Raw genomic sequence first — 13,467 nt, 5'->3', positions numbered from 1 at the left:
ATGAACTCATAATCAGTATCGTACGATATACAAAATACGTCACTACATTCCGTTGTCAAAATACAACCGTTTATTTCTCCCATACTGAATTTAGAAATCTACAGGGCGTGCTGGTAAACGCACAGGAATATAATTTACTCTCATATTTTTCAACGGGATAAATTTTCAAGTTTATTTTCATTTGATATTTTGGGAAAATTCAGCACCGGTGTCATAGTGCCCTAGTTTCAGCAGCAACTTGAGAATCATCCGATTTTACTTGTTAATATTCATGATATTCTGACGCTTTGCCAAATAGTGAGTAATTCTTAGGAACATTCGACAATTGTGTTTTTAAAAAGTGGAATCATTTTCAGAACGGATCGAACTCAAAGCAACAAGGTAGAATTAGAGGTTTAAATTGCAAAAATATCAGGGAATATTTTCTAGTCAATCTACCATTACGAGGGAGTGAAAATCAAGAGCCCAGCTTGCAGACTGTTTCAACATCAACGTTGTTTCGCGGCGCTCAACGACAAGCCGGTACACCTCCAGGAATTTACCACATTTTGGTCAAAAATTTCCTTAAACTTGTGTAAATTCGTGTTTTAGTGGCAGTCTAAATTATAATTCTATCGGAAAGTAGGATGAAGAAATTATTTTGGGCATTATTTTCATGGTATTTGACGATACAACTGGTACTACAAACAACACGAGGAGACGGTGAGTAAAAAACACGTCATGTCATTCGATCAGTCAATGCTTCTAATCCAAAAAAGTCGATTCTTCGATTTCGGGTGCCCGTTTTAAATTTGTAGATTTTAAAAACTCATTCAGTTATGACTTACTGTTGTCGGGGTGTTATATCATCTTCCTGAATGCTGTCATTTTTCCCCAGAAACGCGGAACATTTTTTATAATTTTCAAGCCAGGCCTATGCCGCTGGAAAATTTAAAAACAAGTGCTTTCTTCTTTCGTCGTTGTCAACGGGGCTCTATTTCTGTTCGAACTTGAAATCGAGATGATTTGAAACATTTTAATTTTGATATTTCAGAATCAACGACGGAGAAATTCCAATGTCCAAGCTCGCAGTTTACGTGTAAAAATTCGAGATGCATTCCATCAAGTTGGAGATGTGATAAAGACAGTGATTGCAATGACGGAGAACCCGGAGGAATCGGATCCGATGAAATCGACTGTGGTAAGTTCCTAAAAAATGGGCTTTGAAGCGAAAATTGCCAGTTTCCCGTTTCGTTTGGGTGGGGCAGTGCCGGCAGGTAGCCTACGTCAGACACTTATGCTTGGCTTAGACTAGGATTTCGGTTTCATTATTTTGTGGGATAGGCTAGCCTTTGACATTTAATTTTTTGATAAAAATCGAAAAAAATAGGCTATCTCATTCATTCAACTGTCACTCAAAATTTACGGCAATGGAAAATTTCATCATCATTTTGCGCACTTGTCATGTCTTTAGACCTTCAAATAATTTTCTCAGAGCTTTGAGGTTTTTAATTTAGGTTAATTTAGAAATATTGTTAGTTCCAAAAAAGCAACATACAGAATTTAACAAAATATTTGAAAATTCAAGCGAGAAAAATTATTTTTCTTTGATTTTCTCCCACACTAGAGAAAAGTAGGTCAGTATCTAAAGGTGACCCAGTTACTTCTGATTGGTTGAAACATGTCGTACTATGTGGTTTTAACCAATAGAATTGTAGCCATTCCAGACTGTGGACATACCCAATGTAAATGTGTAAATACTTGAGATTTTATTGACAGTAATATAACCGGTGACCGCGCCCCCCTTTCATCTTTAAATGACATTTTTAACCGCACAGGTAAAATTGATATTGGGAGGAAATTGAAAATTTTAATTGCCAAAAATGAAACAAAATAGTTTTAAATTTAACAGACGATTTTTAATCAAATGGTCTAAATTGTGATTCATCATACATCGGCCCCACCCCACCAAGTATTTTAGAATATCATTACGCCCCCTCCCCCAAAGAAACAAGGTCTAACGATATAACAAAACTAATAAGTCCATTAGCATCATATAAGCTTATTATGATCATATTTGAAATCAAACCTACATACAATAACAATTCTTATTAGGAGTTGATTAGCCTAATTACTGGATTAATTAACTGCTGTTTGCTAATTAGATGATAATTGTCATTAAATGTAGAAGCTCCATGACATGAACAATTGTAACACCTTCAAACTTAAAAAAAAAAGAAGCAAACAAACATGAAGAGAAGCTTATAGATTATATTAATTCATGTAATTGTTGATTCTTTAAAAAAGTTTTTAAATAATCCAAGAATTTTTCTTGACCTTAGAAGTTGTCCAATTGTACATTATTTTAATCTTTTCTTTTTAGCTGTAACATGTTCTGATGAAGATCAATTCCGTTGTGACAATGGACAGTGTATCTCAAGTCGTTGGCAATGTGATCGAGATACTGACTGCAGAGATGGCTCGGACGAAAAACCAGAATTCTGTGGTGAGTTGAAAGATTTCAGTTTCATTTCATTTGAGATGCAGTAGTTAAAAGTATTGGTTATGCCACCTTCATATCATCTCTTGCAACTTACCTTTTAAACTAAATTTGCTTTTACTCTTCTTGTATGTAGATTACTTTTCTTTGAAAAAAACCTGTGAAACTGAATTTCATCTGATACACTATAAGGTCTTGCCCCTGTTCAATTTTTTATTGACAGACATTTTAAGATTCAGTCAAAAAAAATATCTTCATTTAATCTTATTCTTTTTAAAAAATTCCAACCATATTTTTACCCCGAAAACCGTTAAAAGTGACAAAAATATAGAACAGTTTATATTTTGACAAACAGGAATGTCATCAAGTTTATTAGATTATAAATTGTAAAATGATGAGTCATAAAATATAGGTGAACGCTTGGCTTGGATTACATAGAAAGTTACAGTGAATGGAATATTTGCATAGCTTTTCAAAACCTGTTTCATAAAATTGCACAATATGTTATGTTGCATCACTGAATTTCTTTCAAAATATCCTTGTTTTTCACCTCTACTTTTGACCCTTCGACCTTGTTGTTTTGTGAATTTGTTTCTCATCCAAATTCATAAGGTTTTAAAATTCAAATTGTTTAAGATTGTATTTCTTTGGTAGGATAAAAATATATGTAATTGTATACCGGTATTTAGAAAAATACATAGTCTTTAATGGTTCTCGATATGCAAATATATCCCCTTTATTGGCGTGAAGGCTTTGGAATTTAAGCCTTATTTCTGTAAATTTTTACCCTTCGTGCTATTGTTTTCTAAAATAAAAATAGATTTTCAACTTCTAAATACAGGCTTTGGAATTTAAGCCTAATTTTGCCTCTTCATGACGTTGCTTTCTACACTTATAAATACGTAACTTCAGTTTTCATAAATATTTAATGCCTCAATGGAGGCCACAAAATAATGTACTAAAAGTGGGACACATTGATATTCATAACAACCAATGGTTGAAAAATGTCAAATTTGATAATGTTTTTAACCTTGATTCAGTGAGTTAGGTCAGGTCGTGATATTTTCAAAGTCATTATATAATATCAATGAAAAATGGACTCTGTGACTTTTATTCCCAATTCTTCGAAATTCACTGAAATTAGATTCTTGGCATCTGCAGGGAAAGATTTAAATAAAAGTTCTAATAAGTTGAAAAAATAAAGAATAAAATTGTGAGATTCTAGTGGCACTGGAATTTCTCCATCAAGAGCAATGTACTAAATATTGATCATGAATTGAGAGGAAAAAGAGCCAGTATATGGCTTGTCGTTTCTATTCTCTATTGGAATAGAATTCAGAACATGCATAAGACTTGTACAGTTATGAGAGCTAGAATATATTTAACATTAAGATAAACATGAGACTAGCTAGGCTGATGACCTGTTTGATACCAGATGAATATTAAAATAGGTTAAATCAACATCATTATTCATGTTTAACACATTTATTACTTTAACCTGTTCCCATTTTCTCTGTGTCTCTGTTCCTTTCTATTAGACCTACTAACATATTGATATCATAACAAAGCCAGCCAGTGTCAATGTATAAACAGAACATGGAGAAAAACTTAGAACAATAGGATGTCAAATGCGTCTAATATCCATTGAGATATGCACCAAGACCTATAGCCTAAGCTTGTGACATCAAAAAAGAGTCTAAACTTGTTTTGTTTCATTTGCCCAAGAAGGTGTGACGCAATAGTACTCATTTCATTAGTCCAAGATAGTCTATGACATCCAGTGAACTTGGTTTTATCAGCGCTATCGGGTTCAAACTATAGTATGCAGAAATTAAAATTCTCAATATTCTCAACAAGACAAAATAACAGAATATTTATTTTCAATGATATTTAATTATAGCCAATAAGACTTGTAAAGAAGATCAGTTTCAATGTGGAAATGGGGCGTGTATACCGAGGGCTTGGATGTGTGATGGACAGACGGACTGTGCTGATGATGAAGCGGATGAGAAAAATGAAGAATGCAGTAAGTATTTGGTTTGATGATTGAATATATAACCTTTATATAAATTCAGTATTGAATTGAAGGCTTACAATTCTATTTCCCCTCACTAAAATCACTCAAAATAAACTTTTGAAATTTTATTTGTAGCCAAAGTAACTTGTAAAGAAGGTGAATTTGCGTGTAAAAATGGCCGCTGTATCGAAGAAAGATGGATGTGTGATCAAGATGATGATTGTTACGACAAATCAGACGAGGATCCAAAACTTTGTCGTAAGTTTCAAAATTATTTATATAACGGTCGCTATACAGTCATGTCATTATACAGTATGTTTTTCTAGCACACATTGATAAGGAATAAGAATTTCTTTTAATATTAGTTTAATGAATGATGGCTGTTTTACTTTCAAAATGATCTGCATTCTTACCGAAACCATTTTTAATTTACAGCTGTCCAGAGTTGTGAAACAGATGAATTTCAATGTGAAAATAAGTTGTGTGTGAAAAGTTCCTGGGTTTGCGATGGTGATTTAGATTGTAAGGACGGCTCGGATGAAAAGAATTGTAGCGACACAGCATTGATTGGCTCGAAATGTTCTAAAACTGAGTTTGTGTGTAACGGAACCTTTGAATGTATCCATATGTCATGGAGATGTGATGGTGATGCTGACTGTACAGATGAATCTGATGAACATGATTGTAAGTTCATAATTTTTTTCAGACACACTTAATTTTTTGAGACTGAATAAACTTATATTATATCTCAGATACATAGAAAATCATATTGACTGAAAATGTTTGTTTTGAATGAAACCCTGGCCACGTATTCTCCAAATGATTTTAGAGGTAGGAGGTCCTTCCGTCTTAATTTCTAATGTGGTCTGATCACTCAAACATCTTTGATTATTGTCCATAATTTATTCATTCATTCACTTTTTTCATTGACTGTATTACAGGTGTAATAACTTGTCGAAGTGATCAGTTTATGTGTGTTGAGGAAAGTTATTGTATTTCTGATGTTTTAAAATGTGACGGCAATCCTGATTGTAATGATAATTCTGATGAAGAGGGTTGTCGTAAGTATTGGACTTATTTATTTTTCTTATTATATATTCATAAATATAAAAGGCATTCTTTGTTGTTAATTTCGTTTTGGTTTTGCGGTTAGGATCTTTAGTGATAGGTTTATTTACTCTCACCACTGGGTGAGTGATTCTGTTGGTGAACTTATAATTGATATACTCCCTCTTGTGAAAAGTTGATTGACTGTTACTTATGTTACGTCAATGTGTTGTTATGGTTTATAGTTTATGGTTATGGTTTATGTATTGAGGCTTGTTATTAATTGTTAGATATTGTATATTTTAGCTACACAGTGTAAGAAGAATGAGTTTGATTGTCAAGGAAACGGTAAAAAATGTATCCCCATGCATAAAGTCTGTAACCATCAGAATGACTGTGGAATGTTTGAGGATGAAGATCCAGAGAGATTTAACTGTAAAGCTGATGCTGGTAAGATGAATTTTATTTTAGGGGTGGGGGAATGGGTAGGAACAATGGGGGTTATTGGTATAGCTTTAAAAAAATACAATTGTCCAGGTGAAGGTGCAATACTTTTGGAATTGTTTTTCTTTAATTAAATCATTTTAGGGTACAGGGAAATTGTTCTTCACCTTTTTGTAAATTTATTTAAAAAACCATCCAAAATTCTAGTAAGGGGGTTCTGGTGTTATATTTCAGAAATTTGCTCATTTTCAGCGGAAATGGTTCTTCAGATTTTATTTAGCATTCATTCTTTCAATTGTTTCCATTATTTTCATCATCATAAAATTCTTCTCATAAACTGACTGTTTTCTGTTTTCAAGTCTTAATTTGTTCATGTTTTATTTTGATTCAGACAAAATAAGGAATATTACCAAAGGTACATAAGCGTGTCACATTTGTTGTCTGTAGTAGAACGTTTTTTTTAAGTGTTAACTCCCTTGTGTAACGACCCATCAAAAACGACCTTCCAATCGCACAATTTTGTTTTTTTTAGAAATGTTTATGTGTATAATTTTATTTTCATTTTTAAGTCATCACTAGTTAGGGTTTTCTTTTTGCAAGGCTGAATATTTTATGTACTTAACATCCCTAAAATATATTGGACTCTCCTCACATGCATATTGTTTATACTTATAAAATGCATGTGTGGTAGAGTTCATTTATCAAATTAAAGGATTTTAGTTGCTGAATAGACAGTCTTGTTTCTTAGAAATTTGACATTTTTAAAATCACATTTCATGAAATGATCACTTTATTACGTTTAGAAATTCCTGCATTTTGACATGTTCACACAAACAGAACATTAAATTTATGATTTCGATAATCTTCTGGATATAGCAAAGTGTTTACTAAAGTCGACTAAATGAAATCACCTTAAATCTGTTCTGATTTGCATCTATTGTTGTCTGAAATGCAATATTGATGTATATATATCTGTGTTTCTCCATATCATTTCACTTGTGAATTCATCAGGAAATTCAAAAATTAAATTTATTTTTCAGTTGATCCATGTGAAGATAAAAACAATCGTTGTAACCAAGTATGTGTTAACGACTATCAAGGGGGATATATCTGTCAATGTCATAAAGGTTTCAAACTCAACACCACTACTGAATGTATAGATATCAACGAATGTGAGACACCTGGAACCTGCTCTCAACTCTGTACCAATACCAAGGGATCATTTAAATGTAGCTGTGAAGAAGGATATATGTTAGACGAAAATAAACATTGCCGTGTTGATGGTAAAGGCCCACAACTCTTACTGGCTAATCGTAAAGATCTACGAAGAATTGATATCGCTGATCAGAGGAAGTTTGATTATTCGTTGTTGGTGAAAGATGCCAGTGTCGAGTGTGCCATTGCCGTGGATTATGATATCAGAAATAACAAAGTTTACTGGACTGACGTCAGTATGGAAAAGATTTTAAGGTATTTATTTAGATTTAAACCCAATCGACGAAAAACATCATACGAATTTCAATGATAGACACAGGAGACTGAGGAGCAATTCATCTGTTTGTAGGAAGCAGTGCAAAAGGAAAGCATTACCATTAATTTTTCAATAAAACTCTTTTTGCTGCACTATTGCCAAAAGTGAATGTGGAGATTGAATTGGATATGAATTTTAAATTTTGTTTATTTCAGTGCTGATATAGATGATAATACAACAGTAACTACAGTGGCTGATACCTTCGTAAATACACCAGACGGTATCGCAGTTGATTGGATCCACAAACATCTTTACTGGACTGATACAGGCTATAATAAAATAGAAGTCTCAACACTAGATGGTAAAATGAGACGTGTTTTAATTGATAGTGATTTAGATGAACCTAGAGCTATTGTCTTGGATCCTTCTAATGGGTAAGTCTCCATTCCTTGCATATCATTTAAAAATAAAAAATAAATGACTTTAGTTCTACATGAATATTGGTTTCAGCAGGGTTACAAGTTTAGTAAACTGTAAATGCAGTGAAATATCTGTATATTAGTAAATATCATTAACAAGGTGATAATGGTCTTTAATTCAATAATAAGAGGATCATTTTGGATACCATTTTAAGTCCATGCTTTCTGTTTCAATGATAAGGGGGTCATTTTTGATAGTTTGTTGTTCCCTTTTAAGTCCTTCTGCAAACTAATTCTCATTTTTCTCTTCTTTCTTCATCAACTCTATCGGGAGCTGAAAAAAAGGACATAAGTCTAATTCATTTAAATTTCTCTCTTTCAGTTATATGTACTGGACTGATTGGGGTGAGAATCCCAAGATTGAGAAATGTGGAATGGATGGCAGCAACAGACAAGTTATTATTCAGAATAAACCTAAACAGAATATTGTTATTGAATGGCCCAACGGTATCACTATTGGTAGGTTTTTCATTGCTATTCTTATATTTCCTTATGACAGAAGATTTTAACCTTTTGATATATATGACTATAGTTTCTGTCAGATATTACAGTTTCCTACAAAATCTCGTCTAGGCATTCTTATTTCATAAAGTTGTTCAAAAGATGTTTCATTCTTAACGTTACCTTTTGAACACTGTTGTCTGCTTTACTGGCCACATAATTACATGAAATATAGCCGAACAGATATTACCAAACAACGTCACTAAAGCTAAAGATCTTAAAGTTATATTATTTATTTATTTTATTTACTCTCAGTGTTATTAATTTTTATATTTTTTGTGTAGATTATGTAAATGAAAGACTATTATGGTTGGATGCCAAATTACATAAAATAGTAAGCAGTGATTATGAAGGAAATGACTTACGACTTGTTCATTCTTCTCATGCTGACGTCCACCATCCATACGGAATTGCTGTTTTTGAAGACTTCATCTACTACACAGACTGGAAATCTGAATCAGTACGGAAAATGAACAAATTTGGAATTGGTAAACCAACAGTAGTTGCTTTAGATCTGAACGAACCCACTGATGTTCATATCTTTCACGAATACAAACAACCACAATGTAAGTTGATAAAATTAACTTTAGAGCTGCTTTGTGAGGTAACCATGACAATCGATCTATTACCAGTGCTGGTCCGGTGAAGTTAAACAGGAGGCAACTCAGAATTCCTTTTTAGACGACTGGTTACTCTTGGTTTACATTGCGTTCACACTTAAATCCAGTGCCAGTGCCTCCAAGAGTTGTCCCAGTGTCTCCAAGAGTTGTCCCAGTGTCACCATTCCATAAATACACTGAACTAAACAGCCTGTCTCCAATAACTTTATTTTTTTTGATTTCAGGGTCCAACAGATGCCCAGCAGATCATGGCTGCCAACATTTCTGTCTACCCAGTCCTTCTGATGTTAAATATAGCTGTGTCTGCCAAAATGATTTCAATTTGAATATTGATAAGAAAACGTGCTCTGAAATTCGTAAGTTTTAAGATGTTTTTTTGCATTAAGTCTTTGAACATTTTCAAATTTGGTGGAAATTTGACTCAGCCTGGACAGTTCACAAGACTATACATAGTGTGAGCTGTGAACTTATTTGCAGATGATGTTTTGGTTTTGTTTACCTTTTACTTTTCGAACTGAACCTATGAATATTTTCAAGAACTTAATAAAAATATAAAATTAAGTTCTGTCAATTGAATTGACTTTGAATTATTCCTTTTTATGAACATTTTTTTAATTATTTTGAATTTTATTTGCAGCCAACAAGTCTTCCCTACCTAAACCTACTGTTGATCAGAAACCAGATTCACCAAACAAGAGTAAACACGTCCGAGCTTGTAAGTATCTTTTATTTATTTGTTAAACAAACTTGAATGATTTTGTCAAACTTGTCAGGGATGTTAAGAGATCCTATTTCTGTGTAAATTGACACTATGAAGAACAAGGGAAATTTTTTTTAAAATTTCAACTCAGATATCAAAAAGGAAGTTAAATAAAGCCTCAAAATATTTTTATTATACCTTTTTCATATGTATTATATTCAATAATATGAATTCAAAAAGCTGTTTCACTCAACTAAGAAAGAAAACAGAAAATAAGGTCGAAATTTGAATTTAAAAATCTTTTCAAATAATTGCCATCTGTGTCTGGTTGCTAGGTAACAGTTGACATCATGACCTCATATATGGTTTCTCTTAACCCAGTAAAAATAAAGTTGGCTGTTCTTTTAGATAAACATACCCCCTTGCATGTATTCTTTACATGAATGGATATTTAAACCTAAATATTAATACCATCTTGTTCTACTGTACTTAAAAACTTCTGAAATCGTTAAAATCTGTAGAATTTGTCTTGATGATAAGAAATTGACAAAATGCCTGATAAATTCTAGTCTGGGTTGTTTATTAGCTAAATTATTAAAACATCATACGAAATGATATACGTTGATAGGTTACTCTCTACGTTTGGAATGGTGCCAAGTTTGATGTAATCTTACATAAGATAAGATAAAGTTATTTTCATCAGTAGCATCTTCGATTGTACTGAAAACAATCCAGTTCTTTCAAAATAACACTATAGGCAGTGTATATTATAGAACATCCCTCAACAATCTTATAGATTTTGTAATTCATATGCTCAATTTATAGATATTGTTTAATAAAACCTAAACTGTAGGATTATGCCAGTGTTTTATTAAAATATTCCTCATTGCACACTGCTTGGTATTGCTCAATAATCCTCAAAGGTGGACAAAACTAAGATGTAGAATTCCATTTCAAAATTTTTGAATTGAAACAATCCTTGTCTATCTTCTGCAGTCAAAGAATAATATTTTGGTTAGCAATAGTTGTTAACAAAATCTCACAGAAAATAAATTACAGCCAGTCACATTCTTCATGAGGTTAAAGAAATTGTAATTTTTTTTAATTCAGGGTTAGGAATAGCAACAGGAACTGCAGAAAAAACAAACGCACACCCCCATGGAATGACAACAGAAGGCCATGCACATACTGACACCCATAAACACACAGAAATTCTTATGGCTCACGATGTGACAACAGACAGTGGCTACGATATCGTGACCTCAACGGAAAACAACACGGAGAAATTTGCACCTATTAGTAAACCAGAAGAAGAAAATATTGGACAAATTGCTGGAATTGTTATTGGTGCTATTGTTGGTGTAGCTATTTTAGTAGGAATTGTAAGTACTTGTTTTTTCTGTTGATTAATCATTTAGATTGAATTATCATTCGTGTGATTGGATTGAGGTAAAAAAAAAAAGTTTAAGTCCACAGTTTGGACATTTGATGACATATCCAAGTATTGAAATGTTGTCAACTCTCCATTTTGAGTATCATATTGCTAAAAGACTTGTTCTCCCATCAAAATACATCTGAAAACTTAAGAATTCATTCTGTTTGGATTATATTATTGTCCATTTGGTACATTTTTAAGAAATATCAAAACAGAACCTGAAATATGTTGTTACTTCACACTGTGAAACCTCAGACAACTGACCTATTTAAATCAAAATGTCTTCAAAATTTAGTTTTATTAATCTGTTCTGTCAAATTTTCTGAGTACAATTTGTTAATATTTTAATACAAGTAAACCAGGAAGACATTCAACTAGATTGGACACTTCATAATCTATTTAACATTTTATTAACATCAGGAAATATCTCACAAACAAATGATTATCTGTTATCTTAACTCTACAATGGTCTTTTACTTCCTTGATTTTTTATGATAACTATGTGGAAAAAGAGAGGGGGGAGGGGAATGATCAACTATACTGTTGGTACTCTATTGGTAACATAGGCTGACTATTGAACTTGTCATGGCATCAGTATTGCATTGCATATTAGCATCACAATTATTGTAAACATAACTTTAACCCTGTGCCAGTGCCTTATATTGAATAAGTTGTTACTTTTCAATCATCCTAATCTCTAATCACAAGGAGGATTCAAACCCACAGCACCTAATCACCTAGAAGACAATCATTACCCACTGAGAAATCCCAGTTCTGTCTGTTTAGCCATGTTATATTTTCTATTTTTCAGATCTTATTTGTGTTCTTCAAAAGATTACGACGAAAAAATATTAAGAGTATGAATTTTGATAATCCTGTCTACCGTAAAACAACAGAAGAACAATTTGCTATTGATAAAGCCAATAAATTACCTCCTGTAAGTTTATATCTTGTATTCTTAATATTATTGATAATAGCGTCATCTGCTTATTCTGGAAGCTGACGTTAACTTGTCATCTACCAACTCATCATTGATAATCATACATAATAACCAAGAAGATGGTAGCGAACACAAATGCTTAAAATGAAACTTAAGTGCTAATGTATGTTTTATATGAAAGCCACGGTTCAATAATCAAAGCAGGACTGTTTATTTGGCTCTTTTTTTCAAACATGAATGGCAGGACAACTTAAATGTCTGAGTCACACAAGTCTGTGTCGGACATTAGGTACAGGATAGCCATTGCCAAGGTGAAAGCATAGAACATCCATAATAAAACTATAATGTATTTGTCTTAAATATCAACGAGCTGAACCCACCATTTCAAATCCTTTTTTTTTTATTTTTCCAGAGTATGCAACCTTTAAATCCTCCAACCAATGAAATTGTTTGAGAGAATGTGCCTGGAGAGTTTCTTTGAGTGATAAAACTTTAAGCCTGTTGTGAACTGATGATAAATACTCTTTTCTCATTGGACCATCTTCATTAACATCAGCCAATCATATCATCTGTGACATCCAACATCATCATGGCAGTTAATAGCTATTACCAATTATGTCTCATTTAGACACTTAACTTTTAATTTATTGCTGTGTGAACACCAAGACAGAAAGAGGATGGAGACTAAAGATCTGAGAAAAGATATATATGTGCCAGTGGAGTGGATAATAGAGACAGTGTATAAATAGAATGTGTGTGGGATCGTGTAGGTGCGTGTATGAAATTGTTAGATACCAGTGGAAGTTGTGTATAATAAGAAAAATAATATATAATTGTTAAATTATTTAAGTTTTTTTGTTTCTGTGCACTTAGTTTTGATACCTGAATATTGTTAGGTTTTTATTTATTTTCTTATATTTTCGGACAATGCGTAGCGCTACCCAGGCGTTATCTGGCTTGAAACCTTGAACAATACTTGAGGCCTCGTGTGATAAAGAGGCACGGTTAATGACAGCCCATGTTCGTTGATTGTGAGATTAACTTTGGTCGTAGTTTGGCAGCGTTTTTTGTTTATATTAAGTTACTATCCTGATATTTCTGTTGCCTGTTATATTTTGTTTGCGTACAGTATTTTTTTACTCGCTATGATCTGAATGTCTAAAAACAGCTGAATATTGGTTTCAAAATCTCTGAGCTCAATTTTCATTTTCAACCATCAACCATTTTATAATTCTGTTTCATTGCCACCTTATTTTATATTGACTACTTGCCTAAAGTGAACGAAGACTTTGCCAAATGGCTTGTGAAGGTCCTAGGAGGAGTTGTTATAATTA

The 13,467-nt window shown here is 32.7% G+C and overlaps 1 protein-coding gene across 1 annotated transcript; it reads left to right on the top strand.

Moving 5' to 3' along the window:
* Positions 1 to 1,047: 1,047 nt before the first annotated feature.
* On the top strand, positions 1,048 to 12,196 carry LOTGIDRAFT_112161 (hypothetical protein; the record flags this gene model as incomplete). Its single annotated transcript, XM_009050527.1, has 13 exons — positions 1,048 to 1,180; positions 2,363 to 2,485; positions 4,380 to 4,505; positions 4,632 to 4,754; positions 4,932 to 5,180; positions 5,438 to 5,557; positions 5,850 to 5,978; positions 7,028 to 7,457; positions 7,674 to 7,892; positions 8,260 to 8,396; positions 8,723 to 9,004; positions 9,283 to 9,418; positions 11,938 to 12,196. Coding segments are annotated over 13 exons (2,466 nt in total), but the record flags the coding sequence as incomplete, so codon positions are not given.
* Between the last annotated feature and the right edge of the window lie 1,271 nt (positions 12,197 to 13,467).

The sequence above is a fragment of the Lottia gigantea genome (assembly GCF_000327385.1).
Source record: "Lottia gigantea unplaced genomic scaffold LOTGIsca_15, whole genome shotgun sequence".
Classification (NCBI taxonomy): domain Eukaryota; kingdom Metazoa; phylum Mollusca; class Gastropoda; family Lottiidae; genus Lottia; species Lottia gigantea.
The sequence above is the reverse complement of the archived record's forward strand: the minus strand, read 5'-3'. Positions and strand labels throughout refer to the sequence as shown.